General features: G+C 46.0%; 1 protein-coding gene across 6 annotated transcripts in view; it reads right to left on the bottom strand.

Annotated features, from left to right (window-relative positions):
* Positions 1 to 897: 897 nt before the first annotated feature.
* LDB3 (LIM domain binding 3) overlaps positions 898 to 25,298 on the bottom strand; it is a 67,263-nt gene continuing 42,862 nt past the window's right edge. For all 6 annotated transcript variants that reach the window (XM_021713402.1, XM_008060102.2, XM_008060101.2 and 3 more), the window contains 5 exons: positions 20,583 to 21,003; positions 18,305 to 18,485; positions 17,576 to 17,696; positions 8,165 to 8,280; positions 898 to 1,785 (listed from right to left, as the gene is read on the bottom strand). In XM_021713402.1, the coding sequence (XP_021569077.1) occupies positions 1,696 to 1,785; positions 8,165 to 8,280; positions 17,576 to 17,696; positions 18,305 to 18,485; positions 20,583 to 21,003 (929 nt within the window). In that variant the 3' untranslated portion in view covers positions 898 to 1,695. The remainder of the gene's footprint in view (positions 1,786 to 8,164; positions 8,281 to 17,575; positions 17,697 to 18,304; positions 18,486 to 20,582; positions 21,004 to 25,298) is intronic.

Here is a 25,298-nt window from a genome sequence, read left to right as displayed (position 1 = left end):
AAGGGGACTATACCATTTCCAACCAAACAGTTTAAAATGCGTATCTGCTTCAAACTATCACTAATATTGGAAAGAAGTTTGAAGGTCCAAGTCTACTTCAATAAATACTTAAATAATTGCTAGATCAACTTAGCTCATACATTTTCTTGAATATTGTCCAAAATGGCAAAGAAAGGCATATATATCACTTTATCTTTCCCTTCCAGCAGTCAACACAACTGTACATAATCAGTGCGCTGTAGTTAAAGAACATGTGAAAAGGATGGTGCAGATCTGAAGGTGGGAGGTTCTGCCCCCTTGTGCATTCTTTTTTTTTTTGAGTAGGAGTCTCACTCTCTCACCCAAGCTGGAGTGCAGTGGCATGCTCACGGCTACTGCAGCCTTGACTTGTTGGGCTCAGGCAATCCTCCACCTCAGCCTTCCAAGTAGCTGAAACCACAGGCATGTGCCATCACACTCGGCTAATTTTTTGATTTTTTTGTGGAGACGAGGTCTCATCATGTTGGCCAGCCTGGTCTCAAACCTGTGGGCTCAGGCAATCCTCCTGCCTCAGCCTCTCAAAGTGCTGGGATTACAGGTGTGAGGCACTACGCCCAGCAACCCTTGTGCATTCTTGATGAGGCTGACAGAAATTCAGGTTCCTCCCAGAGTCTGGGTATGTTAGCCTATTCTGTCATCCTGTTTCAGTTACTGACTGTCTCTTCTTTTCCACAGGCCACTAACCCTGTTTGAAATGGGAGATGCTGAGGAAGACATCATTATGAGCAGTCATCATGGGGTTGAGGGTGAGATACATGCACACTATTGGACACCCATGCTAACAAAACTCTTACAGCAAAACAAATGCCAAACACAACCCAGAGTCTTTTTAAAATCTCCTCTTATACGCTGCAAAGCAAAACTGGAAAAACCCAATTCCACTTTCCCATCACAATTCAAAAAGGAGCTAAGCCTTCTGGGGACACTGGATGTTTCAAACTGAAAGAGGCCTATCTTTGAAGAAGGGTCCATCTTTTCTCAGCTGTGTGCAGCATGAGCCAGAGCTCTTCTTGGAGCCCTGGCAATTGCCCAGTGACTCCCAGAAGACATCTCTTTGAACGTCTGGGCTCCCTTTAGAACATTTCAAGTTTGTTCAAGGTCTGAAGTCTGATGCGCAGAGGTAGCTCCATGACGCTAGTAATGGAATAACACTTCCTTTTTTGGTGCGGAAAGCCCAATAGGTCTTAGCTAACAAGCTCTCAGCTATGGCTCTAAAAATACCCTGCAGCGAGAACTGTTTGGTACTTCATTTTGTTTGCCAGGGGAGCGCTAAAGAACTCCGCAGAATGCTTTGGATTCTTCATAACTGCTCTGAGCTCTGTTCCTACTCTGGTGACAGCAGGGAAGTGTATCACTTTGGGAAAGCTGCTTTTTTGCTTTTCACTTTTGAGTTCTTGGAATTCTGTTATAAATGTTTGAAGTACAATTCCAGATTAATTACTAGCTTGGTTTAGAATCTTCATTTGGCTTCTAGTCTGAGCTATGCAAATATGTGATCTGTGTACAGAAGAAAAAAACTAAAATTATACTTCAAAAGGACTCAATTGCTTCTTCTCTTCTCCCTTTCCCCCAAAAGAAACTTCAGCCTCCTTGAATCCTTTGTTGCCAGCAGCAGGAGCAGCTCAGGCCTCCTCAGTGCCAGATGCTCTCGGGCCCCTACACGTTGATGGCATGAGCGTGCTTCTTGCAAAGGGGTCTGTCCTTCTTGGAGTAGAATGGCTGCCCCTCCAGATTCACATGGCAGACCTGGAACAGAGAACAGACTTGCGTAAAATGCAACCCAAACAGCAGGGGGACACAAACAAAAGATTCTAGTCATCCCCTCAAGAAAAAGCCCTGTGACTGCAGTCTGGAGAAAAGGCAACAACCTGTTTCTGCCCACTACAAATTCTCAACGACCGAAGCAGAGTAGATGGCTTGGACTATATAAAGATTAAGACTTCCAAAGAAGAAGATAGAATAAAACTCAAATGAAATTAATTAAATTTAATGGACTAAAGAAAATATGTACCATAAAGATGACCAATTCATGATATCCAAAATGTATAAGGAATCAATACAAGTTCATAAGTCTATACTCTCAGAGAGGATTAACATCTAAAAAAATATCACTAGTAAACAAACATATCCAGGAAGATTATCCTCACTATTAATTAAAAAGAAAATAAAACTGTCTTGAGATACCATTAATCTAGCAAAATAAAACAACAACAAAAACAACAACAACAAAAAACTCAATGGTGTGTCACCTTCAACCTTGCATGGCTTTAGCCAAAAAGTGGAAAGAAAAAAAAGAATTCAATAGAAAAATCAACAATGCCAAAAAGAGAATGAGGCCTACTTGTGCAGTGCTAAGAACATGTGAATCGGCTTAATGTTCTGCAGGCGATGTGGCAATACTGAACAAGAACCATAGACATGCCTACCCTATAACCCAGTAATGCCTCTCTGGAGAATTTTATCCTGCAGAAACAACTCCATAGAACAAGAAAGCAACATGTGTTCAACTAGAAACTGAAAACTACTAAAATTTCTCTCAATAGGGGGATAAGTAATTTTTATGTTGCATTTTTCCAATGGAATGTCATCATGAAAAAAGATAAGTCAAATATGGAAAAGTACATGCAGAGAAATATGAGTATGAAAAAAAAAGGAAGACAAAATCATATATCCCCATGATGACAACATATGAATACAGTTTGAGACTAGAGACATCCCAGAAGAAGGGGATGAATCAATATTTGTTGAGGCTCCCATGGGTCAGCAGGATGCTAGATACTCTATATATATGAGGTCATTTAATTCTCACAACAGCCCTATATATATGAGGTCATTTAATTCTCACAACAGTAGGAGTGCCTTTTCCCATTTCACAATTGAAAAAAACTGGACGTGGAGAGCCCAAATGCCTTGCATAAGTCACAGACCTAGTAAGTTGTAAAGTGGGGAATTCGTGTCCAGGTCTGATAGACTACAGTTCTATGCTAATTTCTCCCACAACCCATATCAGAGAGGGTCTATGTTTACTTGAAATTTTTCTTGGCTCACGGATTTGTACAGAGGTGGCCCTCAAAGTTTTTGGACTATTGATATTGTAGGTTGGGCTCTGGGTTGGCAACATGTCAATATGTTAGAGTCAACCAAGAAGCCATATTGGCTGGATAGGCCCCAGCCTCAGAATGAGCACTGAAGATCCCTATTGGGGAGGAGAATTAGGAGCCACATCCAGGATACTGACATCAAAGAAGTGTAGGCGGAGTCCTCACATACAGGTAGCCATGGGGATAGAGAAAGTACTCTCCTAAGCTGAGCTTGGCGCAGTGAATATGTGTCCACTCCAAGAGAGCTGGGAAGACAAGGGGCATCATGATGGCCCTATGTGCAAGGCCTTGATGGCCTAGTTGGTGAGGATATATTTGGAGTCACACAGGACTGTCAATAGATCCTAAAGCCAATGAGCTGGAAAGTATTTGAAAACATCCCAGGTGGATATAGTGATCCTGCGTATAACCAGACTCTGGTGGAGGCCTCAAGCTTCTGGCAACAACTTGGAGACCAGTCCAAATAGGTAGTCGTCAAAGATCTAACTGGTGAGATGGGTTTCAGAAGAGATAGAAAGGCAGCTCTGGAGTGAGCTGGCAAGGAGATGCCTGTCAACGTCTGCAGCTCTGGCTGGGAGATCCAGCATGGTCTGGGATAATGCTGGTTATTTGTGAGAACTTTAGGATGAGTCAGGATGGTGAGGGAGGGTGTCAGGAGATTGAAGACTGAGGAATGAAGAAGAGACAGAATCTCAGAGGTGGCTCATGGGTGAGAGGGGACTGAGTGCAGGAACTCTCATAGGGAGTTGGGCCTGCCCAGTGTCTTCTTGGTACAGGATGGCCTCATGGTGGAGGAGGCATCCAGCCAATCTAGCACAGGGGGACAGCTAGGATGGTATCACTTCCAGACTCTGTGGCCAGGTGGCATCAGGGCCTGACTGTAAAACTAGGTCTGGGTGGTAGCCATGGACAGTGCTAACTGCAGTCCCAGCAGAGTTAAGACAATAAACTAGGCCAGTTGCAACAGCCTCTATAGCTGCCTATAAAAGTCATCCCAACGCATATCTCTTCCTGTTACTCTCACCAGTGGGGAAGTGTGAGAAACCAACTAAGCAGAAAAGAGGAATCAGTAAGACATCTTTCTTTCACTGAGGCAGAATGCAGATCCTTTCTGTTGGAACTCAAGTGCCACAGCCAGACAGAAGCTTAATCCTCACCTACCCACACTGCACATCTCAGCCTCCTACCCTTCATTTTATATGCTTTGAACTTGAGAATGTCTTGTTCTGTTCATTAATTGCTCATATCTGTTAGCTTTGTTTTCCTTTCAAGAATCGAGATTCCTTGAAAGTGAAAACTTGTTCTAGGATACTCTTACTCCCCAAACTCCAGGAACATTTGGCAAACTAGATTTGTCTAAAAAATGTGTTATTCTGAGATCTAACTGGTAGGAAAACATCAACTTCCTTTCTTACTATTTTTTCTTAAGTTATAGGAAAATGCCTGCTAATCAAAAGTGGTTTAAAAATATAAACTGATAGAAAGAAGACCAAAAACAAAAAACTCTCAAAGCTTTCCAATCAAAAGATTTCTTCCCAAAGTTTAGATCTATGTTCCACTTTGCTATATCTTTTTTTTTTTTTTTTTGAGTCAGAGTCTCACTCTGTCACCAAGGCTGGAGTGCAGTGACATGCTCACCATCACCACAGCCGTGACCTGCTGGACTCAGGCAATCCTTCCTCCTCAGCCTTCCAAGTAGCTGGAACTTCAGGCATGTGCCACCATGCCTGGCTAATTTTTTGATTTATTGTAGAGATGAGGTCTCACCAAGTTGCCCGGACTAGTCTCAAACCCTCGGACTCAGGTAATCCTCTCACCTTGGCCTCCCAAAGTGCTGGGATTATAAGCGTGAGCCACCACGTTCGGCGCATTTTGCTATATCTTAACAGGAAAGTGAGGTCCATGCAGGCTGGTTTACCAGAAGACATCATGATCTTCATGCTGATCCTCCAAAGTACAGTGGTGTGGGTCTCTCACACCTGACTGGATGTCATCCTCTGGAACTTATTTGTAATATTAGCTTGAACCACCCCAAGCTTTACTACTTCTTCTGGTCTCTCTCCAGGACATGTACTAGTGTAGCTCTTAGCCAAATACAGCAGGCTCGGGAGCAGACCCACACTTACTTTTGTCACAGCTCCCTCTGCATGCAACACAGACCTTTCATCAACCTGACCTTGCAGAACATGCCTTCTGTACTGCTGTCTTCCTGGACCTTCTCCAAGTATTTTGAATCCTTCTGGAAGTTAAGTAACCAGACTTGCAGGCAGTGCCCCAGGACCAGACAACCATGGCTTGAATATGAGGATCAGAGAGCCCTGGGCTGTGCCTGGCTGATCCATGGCTCTGCAGGGGACAACCCCAAAGCCAGTAAATTTATGCCATTGTCCCTATTTGGAGCGGAGGACCTGATCTATTGAAAGGACCCTAAAAGGCAACTAGAGAATCTGTTCAAAGAGTTGGAAAATCAGAGTGTTAAGGTATTGAATTGTGTCCCCCCCAAATTTATGTGCTAAAGTGCTAATCCTCAGTACCTCCCTCCTACCCCAGTTCAGGGACATAGCAGTGACCTTATTTGGAAATAGGATCTTTGCAGATAATTAAGGCGTAAGTTAAGATGAGATCATAATGGAGTAAGGTGGGCTTTTAATCCAATATGAGCAGTGTCCTTATAAGAAGAGGAAATCACACAGAGACAGATATACACACTCAGAGGAGAACATCAGGAGAAAACACAGACACACAGAGGGAAGACAGCCTTGTGACAATGGGCTCAGAGATGGGAATTATTTAGCTACAAACCAAGAAATGCCAAGGATTGCTGACAACCACCATAAGCTAGGAGAGAAAGTATGCCTTCCTGCTGGCACTTTGATTTTTAACTTCTGGCCTCCTGAACTGTGAAAGCATAAACTTCTGTTGTTTAAGCCAACAGTTTGCAGTACTTTGTTATTGCAGCATTAGAGTGAATAAAGTGCATAGCAGAAATGGTGGGGTCTAAGAATGAAGCATAGAACCAAAAGTTCTAAGATGGCAGCAAACTTTATGACTAGGGTCATCCTATGTCATAAGTCTATAAAAATTATTCAAGTTTAAACTGCACAGATATTTTATACCTTCCCAAAATTTACCTTGAGAACTCTGGTTTTTAAAAATAGCAGTAGCATGTTAATTTTCCCAAATAAAGTTTAGTAATGACAGATTGACATTACAGGGCTTTATCAGGGATGACTATTCTCCACCTCTACCTCAGAGTCTGAGTGTCTGTAGGATCACTATCACATCCCCAATGCAACCCAAAACTCTTAGAAGGAAAATGCCAGCCACATACAAAAAATGACCAGGCTGTTCAGCAGAAATAAATTGCACATGGTTAATAGCTTACCTAGGGCTTATCTCCTTGCAGCATGCAATACAGCTATATATATCAAGAACAGGACCACTTAGGAAAATAAAATGATACTCAGTCCTGCTTTCTAAAGGTTCTATCAAGACAAATCTTATCTCAACATTTGTGTGTGTGTGTGTGTGTTGGAGTCTCACTCTGTCATTCAGACTGAAATACAGTGGCCGCTTCTGGCCACTGCAGCCTTGACCTGCTGGGCCCCAGCAATCCTTCTGTCTCAGCCTTCCAAGTAGCTGGAACTGCAGGTGCGTGCTACCATACCCGGCTGATTTTTGATTTATTGTAGAGATGAGGTCTCGCCAAGTTGCCCAGGTGGCTCTCGAACCCGTGGGCTCAGGCAATCCACTCAACTCGGCCTCCCAAAGTGCTGGGATTACAGGCTGAGCCACCGAGCCTGGCCATTATCTCAACATTTCATAGAATTAGTCAATAAGCTCCAATCTAGTGTTCATGGTAAAAATTTTGGGGAAAACCCTCAAATCACTTTGTTGTATCCGAAGTAATGTGTAGCTATAGGAAGACAACTGTCTCTCTTTTAAATCCAACATCATTTGCTGCTCCTGCTTACTAAGAGTGTTGCTAGTAAGACAAGCTACTGGGACACTATATTGTCCTTAATGAAATGGAAAATAACAAAGCCACACTGGTTGATAAATAATTATTAGTAATAAAGCTGTTCATGGCAGGATGCAGTGGTTCATGCCTATAATCCCAACACGTTGCAAGGCTGAGGCAGGAGGATCACTTGACCCCAGGAGTTCAAGACCAAACTGAACAACATAGCAAGACCTCATCTCTACAAAAATAAAAATAAATAAAAATAAAGACTTTGTTCAGCTGTGACATATCAAGGTATCATGATATTTGCCAACTTTTAAAAATGACCAGGAAGGCCGGGCATGGTGGCTCACGCCTATAATCCCAGCACTTTGGGAGGCCAAGGTGAGAGGATTGCCTGAGCCCATGGATTCTAGACCAGCCCGGGCAACTTAGTGAGACCTCACCTCTACAATAAATTTTTAAAAAATTAACTGGGTGTGGTGGTGTGTGCCTGTAGTTCCTGCTACTTGGAAGGCTGAGGTGCAGAAAGATCACCTGAGCCCAGTGTTGGTTAAGGCTGCGGTGGCCATGAGTGTGCCACTGAACTCCAACCTGGGCAACAGAGTGAGACTCCAACTCAAAAAAATAAAGGCTGGGCTCGGTGGCTCAACCTGTAATCCCAGCACTTTGGGAGGCTGAGGCGAGTGGATTGCCTGAGCCCATGGGTTCGAGACCTACTTGGGCAACTTGGCGAGACCTCGTCTCTACAATAAAAAATAAAAAATTAGCCGTGCGGGGTAGCGGGCACCTGTAGTTCCAGCTACTTGGAAGGCTGAGGTAGAAGGATCGCCGGAGCCCAGTAGGTCGAGGCTGTGGTGGCTGGGCAGTGTGCCACTGCACTCCAGTCTAGGCAACAGAGTGAGACTGCAACTCAAAAATTAAAAAAATTTAAAAATTTAAAAGTGACCAGGATATCAGAATGCTGGAGTTGCAAGGGATGTAGAGGGTTGGTCATCTGGCCCTCATTTCCTCTCTCCTGCCCACTTCTCAAAGTCAGAACCCCAGGCTATAAACATACTGCGCAAATGAAGCAGGTGTCATGCCAGGTATGCCCCAGGGCTTCAATAAACTTGTCACCAGCCTCCACGGGGAAATCGCAGCCGTGACACTTGGTGCTGAACAGATTGATGTAGTCTGAAATGAAAGGCAGAGTAAGGACAGGTACACAGGAAGGCAGCAAGGAGCATCCAGACCACATCAACCCAAGGCCAGGACAATCCCCAAATCAGTGGGCAAGGGGGCACTAGGTGAAACCTAATTGGTTGTCATCTCACAGACAAAATACTCTGTTACATGACTGATTTTCCTCTTCCAATCATTTGCACTGATGTGCAGACTCAGGCTTAGTTATCACCTTGTGCTGGTTTGATTTACAAATACTTTCTGGAATTGTCAGGAACTTTCTTCTCTCTCTTTTTTTTTTGTCATCAACTTGCTGCAGGGTGATTACCTCCTCTACTTCTTTCACCTCTGATATCCTAAACAGATCAATCCCCAACAAACACACACAAAAATCCACATTTCCGTACGGCTATGCTTACTTTGGAAGAATGACGGTCCAACATTTTTTTTTTAAGCAAGATTTATTGAGAAAACAGAAAAGCTCCACAGTGAGAGGGGACCTGAGGGGGCTGCCTAGGGGGTCCAACATTTTTAATAATTGGAGAATGTTCTTTGCTTGGCCATTCTGCCTCTGGGGACTGAGGCTGACAAGAAGTGTTTACTACTATAAACAGTATTTAAGCGACTTTTGTTTTGTTTTGTTTTGTTGTTGCTTTGACTTGGGTCTCATTCTATCACCCAGACTGGAGTATAGTGGCATGATCATGGCTCACCCCAGCCTCTACCTCCTGGGCTCAGGTGATCCTTCCATTTCAGCCTCCCAAGCAGCTGGGACTATAGGATCATGACACTATGCCTGGCTAATTTTTTTTTTTTTTTGAGTTGGAGTCTTAATCTGTTGCCTAGGTTGAAGTGTGGTGGTATACTCATGGCCACCATAGTGTTGACCTTCTGGACTCAGGTGATCCTTCTGCCTCAGCCTTCCTTCCAAGTAGCTGGAACCAGAGGCACATGCCACCACACCTGGCTAACTTTTTAATTTATTGTAGAGATTGGGTCTTGCCATGTTGCCCAGGCTGGTCTCGAACCCGTGGGTTCAGGCAATCCTCTCTCTTCAGCCTCCCAAAGTGCTGGGATTATAGGCATGAGCCACCGTGCCTGGCCTTTCTTTCTTTCTTTTTTTTTTGCAGAGATGGGGGTCTCACTAGTTGTCCAAGTTGGTCTCAAATTCCTGGGTTTAAGCAAGCCTCCTGCCTTGGCCTCCCAAAATGCTGGGATTACAGGCATGAACCACAGTGCCCAGCCTGTTGAGCTACTTTATTTGGCATGTCCTCCCACTCCTCCTCCCCAACCTCCAACCAAGGAAATAATACTACTAAATATTATTTGTAAGATGTTTTGCAAGTTACCAAACATTTTCACATAGATGGTATTATTTACAAATACCTCAACAACAAAGACTACTTCTTAGTTCTCTCTAGGCGCAATGCCTAGGACATAATCACTACCCAGTATGCATGAAGGGGATTAATAAATCAATCAATGAACTTAATCTTCACAAAAATCCCTCAGAGATTGAACTATTATTATTTTTTTGTTTTGTGAATGAGAAAACAGACTCAAAGAAGTGAAGGGGGCTGGGTGCAGTGACTCACACCTATGATCCTAGAACTTCGGGAGACCAAGGTGAGAGGATTGCCTGTGCTCACGGGTTCAAGCCCAGCCTGGGCAACTTGGTGAGACCTCATCTCTACAATAAATCAAAAAATTAGCCAGGTATGGTGGCACATGCCTATAGTTCCAGTTACTTTGAAGGCTGAGGCAGAAGGATCACCTGAGGCCAGCAGTCAAGGCTGTGGTGGTCGTGAGCAGCGTGCCACTACACTCCAACCTGTGCTACAGAGTGAGACTCTGACTCAAAAAAAAAAAAAAAAAAAAAAAGAGGTGAAAGGCCAGGTGCAGTGGCTGTAATCCCAGCACTTTGGGAGGCTGAGGCAAGAAGATTGCTTAAGCCCAGGAGTTGGAGACCAGCCTAGGGAACATAGCAAGACCTGGTGTCTACAAAAACAAAAAAATAGCCAGGCATGGTGGCATGTGGAAGGATCACCTGAGCCCAGAAGGTTGAGGCTACGATGCACCATGATTGTGTCACTGCCCTCCAGTTTGGTCAACAGAGTGAGAACCCAACTCAGAAAAAAAAGAGGTAAAGGACCCAGCCAGCATCCCACAGCTGAGGCACAATGGGTCAGGTTCTGTGTTCCTCTACCACAGTTGCTGTCCTTTCTGGTCAGAAGGGCCACCAGTTCTACCACACTTCCAGAAAAGCTCAATCCCTTTTCCAAAGCCTTAATTCCCCCTAGAAGTGTATTCATCTCCCCACAGCTCTGCCACAGTTGACTTTTTCTTACAGTGATTTTCTGTTCATCTCTTTGTGAACAGTTCATTGTCTTGGGCTACACACTGAGAGGCAGTGTGCCATGGGGATTACAAATTTGAACTCTGAAGAAAAAGCTGGATTCAAATCCCAGCTTTATTAAGGAATTGTTCAAACCTAGGGCAAAGTCATCTAATTCCTCACGGCCTCAGCTTTCTCATCTATATAGCGGGAATAATTATATTACCAGACTCATGGGGTTGTTCAATGTAAATGAAGTACTTGGCACAAACACTTAAAAATGTTGGGTCTTATTTTAAAAGTCTCCATAAGTGATAAAAAGAGGAAAGAGAATCATGATTTGAGTACCATTGTATTTCTTGTTTAAACCTCACAGCAGCTCTGTGAAGTGACAATATTCCCACTTTAAAGGCAAGGAAACTGACTGGGGAGGTTCCATCACATGAGAGATGGATCAGCCCCAAGCCTGATAGACTCCAAAGTTCACCCTCCTTCCATGGCTTTATGCTGTCTCCAGCTCTTTATTTCTTAGCCATTGAGCTTTGATAAGTTATACTTATGTCTTGCATATTTTTGCCAATATATGGCTTCCTCTTTTGTGCTTAATTATAGATTGTCATGCAAATACTCTTATGCTTCCCAGTACCTCAATCTTGTCTCTGACAGAATACTTAATTTCTTTTTTTTTTTTTTGAGTTGGAGTCTCACTCTGTCACCCAGACCGGAGTGCAATGGCCGCTCCTGGCCACCGCAGCCTCGACCTGCTGGGCTCCGGCGATCCTTCCGCCTCAGCCTTCCAAGTAGCGGAACTACAGGTGTGCGCTACCACGTGCGACTAATTTTTTTTAAATTTATTGTAGAGGTGAGGTCTCACCAAGTTGCCCAGGCAGGTCTCGAACCCGCGGGCTCAGGCAATCCACTCACCTCAGCCTCCCAAGGCACGGGATTACAGGCTGAGCCACCGAGCCCGGCACTTAATTTCTTTAGTAGGCAGAAATTTATCACCTCACCAGAACCAAGAAAACATCATTCTTCTTCCTTTAGAAAGTTATGACAGGTTAATGATTCACTCTATGCTCTGCAGCAACTTAATAATGTGGGGTGTTGGCTGTCTCGTTTCCACCTGAGAACAAGCCCTGCATCCCACTCTAACTTCTCATCACTCCCAGTTAGTCTCTTGGTGCCCTGGGCTCTCTCTTAAGCCTTCACGCCTCTGTGTAAACCAGGTCCTGGGCTTAAAACCCTTCCCACTTTCTCTACCTGAATCTCTGCAACACTTTGGGCCAGGCCTTCCTTCTAGGAAGTCTTCCTCCCCTACCCCAACTAAGAGAGATTAGATGACCTTCCCAAGGGCTTCCCCTGGGCTTGCCTCTCTGCCCATCCATCTCTCCATCTACCCGTCCATCCGTCTGTCCGTCCATCCATCCATCCATCCATCCATCCATCCATCCATCCATCCATCCATCCATCCATCATCTCTTGACTGTTCATGTAAATGGCAGCATCTCACATGATGATGGGTTTGCTTAAGGCTTTTTGAGGGTACAGACCCTGCCAGGCTCACCTCTATTTTCAGTGCCCTCCATGTGGACACAGAGTACAAACTCAACACATACTTGACGGATAAATGATGAGCAGGAAAATGAAGAAATGGTCAAACAATCTGATTAAATAGTAATTCCTCCTCCTTTTGGTTGTTCACTAAATAAGCATTTACAATGGCTTGAACTTATTTCCGGAATGAATTTATTTCTGAATAAATTGGATTCCATGTTATCTGGAGAATTGCTACTTTGTTTCAGAATTTGGTAGCATGGGTCTGACCCTACTACATTTTTTCAAAAGTTGGTGTTTTTCCTCATCTACTCTATACAAGGAGAACATCATATGTATTGAATTAAGTCTACACATAGGCCTTTCCCATCAGGAACATAATCTAGCTCCTCATTTATTTATTCCTTCTTTTATTTCTACCTTTAAATCTTTCTAATTTTCCTTAACTAATTCTCTTTTGTCCCAAGTTGAATACATATCCTTGTATTTAATGAATTTTATTGCTATAGTAAAAGTATTCTCGTCCATCAAATCAGAGATGTTCTGTGTTGAGAAAGGGTTTAGTGCTTTTCTAGAGTGATGGTTCTCAAGCATTAGAATCACATGGAGGGTCTGTTAAAACACAGATTGCCAGGTTCCACTCCCAGCATTTCTGATTTACCAGATCTGGGTGGGGCCTGAAGATCTGCATTTTTTTTTTTTTTGAGTTGGAGTCTCACTCTGTCACCCAGACTGGAGTGCAGTGGCCGCTCCCGGCCACCGCAGCCTCGACCTGCTGGGCTCCGGCGATCCTTCCGCCTCAGCCTTCCAAGTAGCTGGAACTACAGGCGTGTGCTACCACACCCGGCTAATTTTTGATTTATTATAGAGATGAGGTCTTGTCAAGTTGCCCAGGTGGGTCTCGAATCCACAGGCTCAGGCAACCCACTCACCTCAGCCTCCCAAAGGCACGGGATTACAGGCTGACACCGAGGCCGGCTAAGATCTGCATTTCTAACAAGTTCTCAGGTGATGTTAATGCTGCTGGCATTGGGACCACATCTTGAAAAACACTTCTGACTCCCAAACCTGACTGAATCTCAGAATCATTAGGGTAGCATGGTGCATCCTACGAAATTCTGCTTCTGTAGGACTGAAAATTCCCTCTAGTTTTTAAAGCTCCCTAGATGATTGTAATGCCCTACCAGGCTTGAGAACTGCACAAGTGCAGGTTCGTCTGTGAGGGGTTGGCCTTCTACCTCGCTTCCTTGTATGCAGATCTTACATAAAGATCAGGTCATTGCTTTGTTAAACTCTGGTCAGGCCACATGGCTCTTTGAGCTATGACAGCCATGTTTCCTAGCTTTGAGCTATGACTGCCATGTTTCCTAGCTTTGGTCCCCTCTCCTGCCTTGGGGAGGTGAATCTCTTCTCCCTTTCTCTCTCATTTATCTTCTAAATAAACTATATTTTCCAATCTAAAAAAAAGTGTCTGCTCATCTTTGCAGCCAACTGAAGTCTTTTTCAGTCTAGACCATATCATTCTGACTCATTCTGCATATATTACAGGCTCCCTTATGTGTCTTCTTCCAAGTTGATAACAATAAAAATGAGATATCACCTTATACCCATTAGGATAGCTACTATTAAAACAAAACAAGGCTGTGTGTGGTAGCTTACGCCTATAACACCAGCACTTTGGGAGTCCAAGGTGAGAGGATTGTCTGAGCCTGCAGGTTCGAGACCAGTCTAGGTAACTTGGCGAGACCTCATCTCTACAATAAATCAAAAAATTAGCCAGGCATGGTGGCACGTGCCTGTACTTCCAGCTACTTGGAAGACTGAGGCAGAAGGATCACCTGAGCCCAGTAGGTCGAGGCTGCGGTGGCCAGGAGCATGCCACTGCCCTCCAGCCTGGGTGACAGGGTGAGACTCCTACTCAAAAAACAAAACAAAACAAACAAAATAAAAACAGAAAATAACAAGTATTTGCAAGAATGTGGAGAAATTGGAATCCTTGTGTCCTGTTGGTGGGAGGCTAAACTGGTGCAGCCACTATAGAAAAACAGTATGCATATCCTTAAAAAATAAAAAACAAAACTATCATATAATCCAGCAATCCCACTTCTCAATATATACTCAAAAGAGTTGAAAACAGGGTCTTGAAGAGATATCTACATACCCATGTACGTAGCAGCATTCTTCACAATAACCAAGAGGTAGAGGCAACCCAGGTGTTCATTAATAAATGAACTGTTAAACAAAATGTTGTCTAGCTATACAATGAAGTATTATTGCGCCATAAAAAGGAAGGAAATTCTGACACATGCTACAACATGGATGAATCTTTTTTTTTTTTTTTTTTTGAGTTGGAGTTTCACTCTGTTGTCCCAGGCTGGAGTGCAGTAGCACACTCATGGCCACCCCAGCATCAACTTGCTGGGCTCTGGCGATCCTTCCACCTCAGCCTTCCACATAGCCAGAACTTCAGGCGCATGCTATAGTACCTGGCTAATTTTTTTTATTTATTGTAGAGACAAGGTCTTGCCAAGTTTTCTGGGCTGGTCTTGAACCTGTGGACTCAGGCAATCCACTCGCCTTGGCCTTCCAAAGTGCTAGGATTACAGGTTGAGCCAACATGGATAAATCTTAAGGACATTTTGTTAAGTGAAATAAGCTAGTTACCAAAAAACCCCCAAATGCTGTATGATTCACTTATATGAGATATGTATAGAAGTCAAATTTGTAGAAACAGTAAGTGGAATGGTAGTTACCAAGAGCTGAGGTGAAGGGACAAAGAGGAGTTACTTAATCGGTACAGAGCTTCAGATTTGCAAGATGGAAAAGTTTCGGAGACTTATTTAACAACAATGTGAATATATGTAACACTACTGAACTGTACACTTAAAGTGGATAAGATGGTAACTTTTATGTTATATGGCTTTTACCATAATTTAAAAAAATGATGACAAGGTCAGAGCTAAGCACAGTGTCTTATAGTATGACATCAGGGACCTTCCTCCTGGCTGACTCCAATCTATTTTTCCAATTCTTGGGCAGGTTACCATCCATGTTTGCCTTTACCTAACTGTTGGATCATCTAACCTTCCTTTCTCTACTTTGTTCATAAGAATATCATTCTTCAAACCAACTCCAAACCCCAGTAGCTTAAAACAATTACTTATTACGAAAAAAAAAAAGAATATCATTCTTCCGGCTGCTTGGAAGGCTAAGGCAAAAGGATCACCGGAGCCCAGCAGGTCAATGCTAGGGTGGCCATGAGCATGCCACTGCACACCAGCCCGGGTGACAGAGTGAGACTCCAACTCAAAAAAAGAAAAAAGAATATAATTCTTTATTACATTCAACAAACACAGTATATTTCTAATACTTTTCTAAAATAAAAATTAGATTGTGCTGTTTCCTTGCCTTAAACATTTCAATGACTCTCGTTGCTTAAGGAAGTGTATTTTAAGTAATTTTTTTTGCTGTGGAACAATCAGGGCTATCACAACCTTCATCTTCTGGGCTCAGGCGATCCTTCTGCCTCAGCCTCCTGAGTAGCTGGGACAACAGGCGCGTGCCACTATGCCTGGCTATTTTTTTTGATGTATTAATAAAATGAAGTAGAAACGAGGTCTCACCAAGTTGCCCAGGCTGGTCTCAAACTCCTTGGCTCAAGCAGCCCTCTCACCTTGGCCTTTCAAAGCACTGGGATTACAGGCGTGAGCCTCTGCACCCGACCCCCAAATTAAAAAAAAAAAATTAGCTGAGCATGGTGGTGTGCCCCTGTAGTCCAGCTAAAGTGGAAGAATCACCTGAACCCAGAAGATTGAGTCTGCAGTGAGCCATGATCATGCCACTGCATTCCAGCCTGGGCAATAGAGTGAGGCCTAACTCGGGGGGGAAAAAAAAAAGAACGAGAGCGAGAGAGAGAGAGAGAGAGAGAGAGAGAGAGAGAAGAAGAAGGGAAAAGACAAGTGTTATCTTTTCCCTTTTACAGATATGAAAACTGATGCACAGAGTAACTAAGTGACTTGTTTAAAGTCATTCAATTAACTTCAGAGCTGGAAAGACAATTCACTGGTATAAGAATACAAGTTTATTTTCTAATTTACTGTCAGGGGAAATAAATTGTGGTTTTTTTTGCTTTTTTCCTTTGAGGAACTGAATGTTTTCTCCTCTCTGAATTTAAAGTAAACTAACTTACTATGTTTCTCTTTTTGCCCTCAAATTTGCTACCCAGTCAATCACTGCAGCTTTGTTATTCTTCATAATCAGTATGCTTGCCTTGCCTTCTGATTTTATGGTTCTACTGTCTTAACCTTCATATCTATGTTATCTTTGCTGGAACCTGCCTCAAATCCTTTCTGAAAAGGGCAAGCAAGGAATACATGAGTAAGTGAATGGTTAGTTACCCAGGACTCCCAGTTATCTAATAAAATGTTTGTCTCCTGAGTTTATGATAATTTACCCTACATTTAAAAATAGCATATAGCATTTGGGGGATACAGAGAAACTCTGAATTCAGACAGTGAGATTACAGGAATCTGAAGGAACATCAAAGTCTGATAACCATCACAGAAAAAGGGGATGGGAACTCTTTGAGTATTTGATGCTTTACACACTTCTCTGGTTTAATCTTTACCACAACCCGCAAGGCAGGTGTTTACAGAGGAGGAAAGTGAGGCTCAGAGAAGGTTAGTGACTCATTCAGGGTTACAGAGTCAGTCCAAAATGGAGCCAGGAATAGAATGTAGGATGGAGTCCAGAGCTAAGGTCTTTTTAGACCTTGTGGTCTCTAAGTCATACTAGCCTGAAAGGTTTTCCAAGTGGTTATAAAATGCCAACTTGTGATCTACATTTTTTTTAGTAGGAGTCTCACTGTCATCCAGGCTGGAGTGCAGTGGCATGCTCCTGGCCACCACAGCCTTAACCTGCTGGGCTCAGGCAATCCTTCTGCCTCAGTCTTCTAAGTGGCTGGAACTATAGGCACATGCCACCATGCCTGGCTAATTTTTAAAATTTATTTATTTATTGTAGAGATTCGGTCTCACCAAATTGCCCAGGCTGGTTTTAAACCTGTGGGCTCAGGCAATCCTCTCACCTTGGCCTCCCAAAGTGCTGGGGTTATAGGCGTGAGCCACCGTGCCCGGCTGATCTACATATTTGATGCAGGGCCTGGATGTGTAAAATAAGATATACCCCCCCAACCCGCTTTGTCCCAGGAAAGCTGCACCAGATGGGCAAGGGGGAAAGTTCAATTAACTTTCCTTGTGTATTAGCATGACTCCATTATTAAAAACAAAAATCCTTCTTCCAGAAAGAAAGGGCTCCTGAGGGTCAGATGTGAATGGTTATAGGCAGGAGTTAGCTCCTGTGCCTGCCCCTTTCTCCCAGACCATGGGGTCTCACCACATAGCATTGCAGCATCCCTACCTTTCTCGCAGTAGGGCTCCCCATCTTCCATGTGGAAGAGGCTGTTCCCAAAAGGCTTCTTGCAGGCCGCACAGACGAAGCAGGTGGTATGCCATGTCTGTCTCAAGGCATGCATCACTTCCTGAGGGAAAGAGCCTGAGCTCAGGATAGAAAGATCCAGGGGAGAGAGGGAACTGGGTTTGACTGCCCCACCAGGAGCCATCCATTGCTTAAGCATCCCACCAGGGAACAGGGCAGGAGAACTCAGGAAGGAGGCCTTAGACACCTCGAAGAAAGGCCTGGGGGTGGCAGAGAAGGGGTTCTCACTACCCAGCTGGGTGCCAGGTTCTATGTGTTCTTGCATAAGCTGTGTTATTTAATTCTCCTATTAAATCTGGGAGGAAGTATTGCTTATTACTGCCATTTTCCCAAAGGGGCCTCAAGGGTCAAGGTTGTATGCAGGTAAGTGGTGAGGTCAGGCTATGAAGCAATCGCTTGCTTTGCAGAAATTCCACCACCACTTCAAGCTGTGTGGCACAGGTGTATAATCATCTCTTCCTTCAAGTTCATTTACTCCCTAGTTTATTGGTGGCTAACCAACTCCCTTCTAGAGTAAAAATGGAGCTGCTTTCTCTCTGTTACCAGCAACTTCTTGGCTTCCTAATGGGACCACACAGTCTTTGGGGATGGGGAAGTTGGTCAGAGCTAAGGAAGAAACAGAGGTCAGAGGAGAGGGTGTTACCCACTTACCCCCATGATTTTGGTGTTGCACTTGGCACAGACGGGGGCAAAGAACTGCTCATAACACCGCTCACAGTAAACATTGTTCTGCTCCTCCACGAAGCACACATCTGCCAGGGAGGTCTTGCAGTAGGCACAATTGAACTCTTCTGGGTGCCAGGAGCGGCCCATGGCTACCAGAAAAGGGCCCCTGTGGAAGCAGAGAATAGCACATAATAAGGCAGTCCCCAAATTTGGAAGCAGGTAGCTCAAGCACACCAACAGAATTTTTCCCAATAACTCTGACTTTTATGACTGTTTTAATGAAAAAATGTGAAATTCAGAGAATGCTCCATGCAGAAAGGTGTTCATTGCCTTCCGCCTCAGCCTTCCAAGTAGCCGAAACTATAGATGCCTGCTACCACGCCCAGCTAATTTTTTATTTATTGTAGAGACGAGGTCTTGCCAAGTTGCCCAGGCTGGTCTTGAACCCGTGGGTCCAGGCATTCCACTCACTTCAGCCTTCTGAAGTGCTGGGATTACAGGCTGAGCCACCGAGCCTGGCCTATTTTTTTTTTTTTTGAGTTGGAGTCTCACTCTTGTTGCCCAGGCTGGAGTGCAGTAGCATGTTCATGGCCACCGCAGCCTCGACCTGCTGGGCTTAGGCGATCCTTCAGCCTCAGCCTTCCAAGTAGCTGGAACTACAGGTGCGTGCTACCATGTCTGACTAATTTTTTGATTTATTGTAGAGATGAGGTCTTGCCAAGTTGCCTAGACTGGTCTCGAACCCACAGACTCAGGCAATCCTCCCACCTCAGCCTCCCAAAGTGCTGGGGTTATAGGCGTGAGCTACTGTGCCTGGTCAAAGCTGACATTTATCAAGTGATTACTCTGTATCAGGCATTATTCAGGAAGATTTTTGCATTTATTAACTTGTTTGATTCTCACAACAACCCTATGAAGTAAATACAATTATATACCCACTTTCAGACAAGGAAACTGAGGCACAGAGAGTTTGAACAACTTGTTCAAAGTCATAGGGCTGGTAAGTGTAGACCCAGAATACAAACCTGGATAGTCTAGTTCCAGGTTAGTAGTCAGAAGTGGGACTATGGGGAAATGTTTTATTTTATTTATTTATTTAGAATTTTTTTTTTTCTTGAGTTGGAGCCTTACTCTGTCGCCCAGGCTGGAATGCGGTAAGACGCTCACAGTCACCGCAGCCTTGACCTGCTGGACTCAGGCCATCCTTCCGTTTCATCCTTCCAAGTAGCTGGAACTACAGGTGCGAACCACCACACCCGGCTAATTTTTTTGATTTATTGTAGAGACGAGCTCTCATTAAGTTGCCCAGGCTGGTCTCAAACCCTTGGTCTCAAGCCAATCTTCTTGCCTTGGCCTCCCAAAGTGCTGGGATTACAGGCTTAAGCCACCACTGCACCTGGCCTATTTTTTAGGTTAGAAAATATAGTTTATTTAAAGTAAATCAGAGAGAGAGAGAAAGACGATCCACCTCCCCATGGTGGGTGCCTGCCAAAGCCAGGTAGCATGGCAGCAGCCATAGCTCAAAGAGCACATGGCCACACCAGAGTCTAACAACGCAAGGTTCGGAAATGTTTCTATATTCCACTTTTCGCTTTTCTGTATTTTGTAATTCTTCTCTAATTAGTATATATTACTTGATTTTTAAGGAAGTGCATTTTTCATATATATAAGCTCACATCTCTCTCATACACACACACACACACACACACACACACACACACACACACACACACACACACACTATATTCAGACACCACCACCCATGATCCATGGTTTCTAAGTGTGAAATGACTTGTTTTCAGCTTAGTGTGGCAGACGCCCACCAATGCCCTGAGCAATACAGGTCTGTCTGTGGGAAGACCAGAGCACCTCTAAAGAGAAGCTCGGTCAAAACCAACACTGTCAGCCAGCTTGCGACATGCCCAATAAACCTACTGACAACAAGACTGGCAATTCCCAGAACCCAGCCTTAGCCCAAGGGAGAGTGCCTGGCACCAGGCACCCTTCTGGGAGCTTTATCCCCTTACCTCATGCAATCCTCTCAACTCCCTGGGGAAGTGGGTGTCACACAGGTATGGCAGTTAAAGTTCAGAAAGGGTCAGGCCAAATGGCAAGCCAGAGGAACCTGAAGCTGCCCTGCACGCGGCTTTCACCCTACACTTGCCTCCCACCCCATCCCCGACTTTAGGGCTCCAACTGTAGGCAAGCACCCTGCACTCTTATCCTTTCACCACCCCAGCACGAGGATATACCTATACCATACCGGATGACGTTGTTGCAGTGGCCACAGAGTGGAGTCCGGCTGCTGGCTGGGAAGCGCTCTGCCCTCTGGATGGTGCCCCTGGCAAGCGGGGAGCCTTGGGGACCAGCAGGGTTGTAGGCTGGAGTCCCCCGGGGAATGGCCTGCTTGTTGATGGAGGTGGTGCTCTTGCCAGGGGCAAACTTCTGGGAGAAGCTGTCATCTGTCAGCCAGGGAGGACGGCTGGCAGACTCCGCAGGGCCCCCACTGTAGGCCGTCGAGGGGGCAGGGTTATAGTTGGGGGCAGGTGAGGGGGTATAGGCTGGTGCCAGGGATGGAGAGTAGGCAGGGGCAGGTGAGGGGGTGTAGGCAGGGGCAGGTGAGGGGGTGTAAGGAGCTGGACTGTAATTGGCTCCTGGGGATGGACTGTAGGTAGACGCCGGCACTGTAAGCCAAAAATACCCAAAGAAAATTGTGTCAGGAATTTATTGCCCTCAATTCTCCTTACTCCCAACCACGTACTGCAAAAGGTGACTTCAATGTTAGAGCAACACAATTTCAATTTTTTGGGAAAACTTGTTCCCGAACTTCAGGATGCCCAGGGTTTGAATTCTCAGCAGGGAGCCCAGGGAGATCAAGAGCAATCACAGTAGAGCCCCCAGAAGCCTGGACAGGGCTGGAAAAGGGATAAGCTATAAATATCTGCAGCTGTGCAGGGTGGGGCTCTGCCAGGCCTTGGCTGCTCCAGGCCTGCATAAGACGGGGTGTGAGGTGAGGGGTGGCTGGACTGGGGAAGAGGGTTGGAGTGATTCAGCTGGGCCTTGACTGGGGGATGATTTCAGTTGCACTGTGACCAATGATTTGACAACCGAAATGCCTTGATCGGCATGAGTTTGCTGAAGCTGGATCTAGCTGAGCCTTCGGGAAAAGGCAACATGACCCAGCAGCTGGGTTTTCAGGTTCAGGTTTCAGGTTTAGTCACAATTGCGTTCTTGTAAAACAGCTTGGCTTGATTTGCATGGGGGGGGGGGAATTCCATCTTGGTTTGATTAGAGTAAGGGTGTCTTGAAGGAGTCATTCTGAGTGAGCCTGGGTAGAGATGCTGGGGTGACACAGCCCAGGTGTAGCTGCTCACTTGGCTCATGGCTGCTCCTGGAGAACCCCTGCTCCCTCGCATCACTTTTGCTGGAAGCTGGGAGTGTCAGTGATCGCCTATAGGTTACCAAGGGAATCGGAGCTTAGGGAAGAGAACATGCTGCCTCGCTCTTGTCACCTCCTCCTCCATCTCCCTGAGAGCAGAAAACGTTTCGGGGCTCACAACACAGAACAAGCACTGCAGCTGCTAACTTGAAGTTCTCGCAGGCCTGACCCCTCCACACCCAGCCAGGGCATCCCCCAGGGCAGACCCAGTTGTGCCCCGCACGCATGGCCCAGTTGGTATCCTCTTCCAGCAAGAGAGGTTCCAGAAGCCTCATCTCAGTTCACAGTCTGCTCCTCTGGAAAGAGGCCTCATTCCTCCTCTCCCAGGAAGCATGCCTGGGCGGCATCACCTCCCATTCCTGAGCTCAGCCTGGGAGGGATGGCCTGTGCTGAGGCAGCAGCCCCTGCCCCAGACCCCAGGCTGGAGAGGAAGTCTTCCTTAGAGCTCAAGACCCTGGTCCCGCCCCTGGCTTCTCCTTCTAACTTGGTTCCCCCGGGCCACCTTAGGTGGCCTGTAGCTTCCATTCTGCACCCTCTACTCCCATGTGACCCTCCCTTTTGAGCTGGATAAACGGGAAACCTCTGTGCTAGGGGTGGGTAGGGATTAGACTTGAGTTACTGAAAGATAAAAAGATACAACCCTCTACAGCCCTGTCTGGAGCCACCTGCAGGTGATCTTCCTCCCACTTACTAAGGGGAAAGACTGGCACATAATATCATCTGTCAGTCCTTCTTTACACCTGGGGTTACTGAGGCTCAGAGCCATTGAGTGGCAGAGTGCGCCTCCAAACTCATTCTATCACCCCAAGCTACCTCTGCAAAGAACATGAGTCTAACTTCCAGAAAATCTCAGAGCATGACGTATTGAGGAATCATTTTCAACATAGAGAAGACCCTATGCTCTGTTGTTTTTTTTTTAAATTGTTGAGATGAGGTCTCACCAAGTTGCCTGGGCTGTCAAACCCATGGGCTCAGGCAATTCATTCACATCAGCCTCCCAAAGTACTGGGATTATAGGTTGAGCCACCAAGCCTAGCCTATGCTCTGGCTTTTATTTTTTTGAGTCAGAGTCTCACTCTGTCACCCAGGCACATTCAGTGTTCAGTGGCACACTCATGGCCATCGCAGCCTGGCAATTCTTCTCCCTCGGTCTTCCAGGTAGCTCAAACCACAGGTGTGTGCTGCCATGCCCAGCTAGTTTTTTTATTTATTGTAGAGATGCGGTCTTGCCAAGTTGTCCAGGCTGGTTTCGAACCCATGGGTTCAGGCAATCCTTGCACCTCAGCCTCCCAGAAGTGCTTGCTCTGGGATTTTGATAGCACAGCTGTCCAGACCCCTAGCTTCAGGTCCCAGCTCTACTGCGCCCTGGTTGAGTGTCTTTGGGCAAGTTCCTTAGCCTCTCTGAGCTTTAGTTATCTTATTTAAAAATGGCAATAATAATTCTTAGTATCTCTCAAGGTTATTATGAGGATTAAGAGAAGATATATAAAGAACTTAGCCTAATACCTGGCACAGTGAGTTACTAAATGTGAGGATGGCAAGGCTGGTGGCACCTGGGCCTTAGGGTCAGATGTATTGTCAGTTCATCTTATGGCCTGGTGGCCACTTGTGGAAGCCCAGGCCAGGTAGACCTGAGGTGGGGAAGGGGGGAAGGGAGATGGGGCACCCTGGAGTCAGACCTAGGACTAAGTTTACCTACTGGTGGTAGATGTGTGATATCCCTTCCTACCTCACAGGGCATGGTAGGGACCCACTCGAGTGACATAGCACATGCATTTTGTAAACTTATAAAGCCCAATTTGAACCAGAGGGTCTAAAAAATGCTAGGGGCAGAGGTGATTTGAGAAATACTGTTAGGGAGGAGTGGGGAGAGGTGATTCAGTAGAGCTTCAGAGCAGCTTCATCTCTCTCTGCTATGTATTATGGGCTTCTGTGCAAGATTTCATTTTCCTTTTTTTTGGTTGTTGTTGGGTAAAGCCCAGTTCTCTGCTAAGAAAGATTAAGAACAAAAGCCCATTAGCCGGGTGTAGTAGTATACACCTGTAGTTCTAGCTACTTGGAAGGCTGAGGCGGAAGGATTGCCAGAGCCCAGCAGGTCGAGGTTGTGGTGGCCAGGAGTGTGTCACTGCACTCCAGTCAGGGCGACAGAATGAGACTCCAGTTCAAAAAAAAAAAAAAGAAAGCCCTATTCCTGGGTGGTCCAATACACAGCCCTGTGCAGCAGTTGAGCACTTGAAATGTGCTAGTTTGAATTGAGACGTGCACTTAAGTGTAAAGCACACACTGGATTTTGAAGATTCATTCGTAATTATTTTATATTGATTATACATTGAAATGATTTTTAAATATATGTATTAAATAAAATATATTAAAATGAATGTCACTCTTTTACGCTTTTACAAATGTGGCTACTAGAACATTTCTTTCTATTGGATGATGCTGTCCTCATCAAAAAGACTTTCCGCATGCCAGGCCCTTTATAGCGCATTATTTCATGGAATACTCGCTGCAACCCAATGAGGCAGATAATATCGGCAAGTCCATTTTGCAGTAAGGAATTGAGGCTTGGAGAGCTCAAAAGTCGCCCCGCTAGCGAACTATAACTCAGAGAAACTAGAGCTCAGGCAGCCCGACTCAACTCCAGATCACTGCTTAGAAACGCCCCAGGTGGTAAAAAAGGGCCCGTGGCCACCTTTCCTGTCTTCCTCCAGCAACGCCCACCCTCTTCCCTCTGCCTGGCAGTCGCTTCTCTCTATCGGAAAACCTCCCAGGTTCCCAGCCGCTCACTCTTCTGGAGTCCCACAACACAAAGGTCTCACGGAAGCAGGCCAGCATCTGGACCCCGGTTCGACGGCCTCCTCGCCCGGGGCTGCACCCACCCAGAGAAAGGACCTTTCCTTCTTCGGGGGCTCGGCCCGGAGCTCCCCTCCCCCATTGTGTCCCCGCCCCCAATCCTCGGCTGGGGCTCGGGGAGCGAGGACCCGCAGTGGCTGCGTCGCCGTCGTCCCCTCCCCTCTGCGCCCTTTGGCCGGGCTCGCCGCGCCACTACGACGTGCCAGCAGAGACTTGATATCCCATCTCGGAGCCCCGGGGCTGTTGCTATTTCTGCGTGACCGAATTAAACTCGTCTAAATTAGAAGGCGATATTTCACCTCTAATTGTCAAGTTCAAAAGGCCCCTATCGCGCTCGGCGGCCTCGGGAATGGGTAATTAAACAAGGTGATTTCTGACTCACTCCAGGCCCGGCCCGGCTCTCCGCCCGGCCCGCGGGCCACCGAGTCGGTCCCCGGCCCGCGCGCCCCCTCCCGGGCCCCAGGTGCTCCGGGGGCGGCCGCCAGGCCCCGGCGCCGGCGAGGAGATCCCGGCTGCGAGCGCCGCTCTCGGCCCGGAGGAGGCCCCGGGCGAGCCGTGGCCGGGGCGGGCCTGGGCGCTCCAGGCCGCGCGCGCGCGCGAGCTCGCCGCCGTCTCCGAGCTCCCCCTTCCAACGCTCTCCGCTTCTCCCTGGGCCGCCTGCCAGCCGCCCCCGGACCTCGCGAGAGG

This window comes from Carlito syrichta, unplaced genomic scaffold, assembly GCF_000164805.1.
Source record: "Carlito syrichta isolate Samal-C Ts95f unplaced genomic scaffold, Tarsius_syrichta-2.0.1 Scaffold304516, whole genome shotgun sequence".
Taxonomy (NCBI): domain Eukaryota; kingdom Metazoa; phylum Chordata; class Mammalia; order Primates; family Tarsiidae; genus Carlito; species Carlito syrichta.
This window is presented reverse-complemented; position numbering and strand designations above follow the sequence as displayed.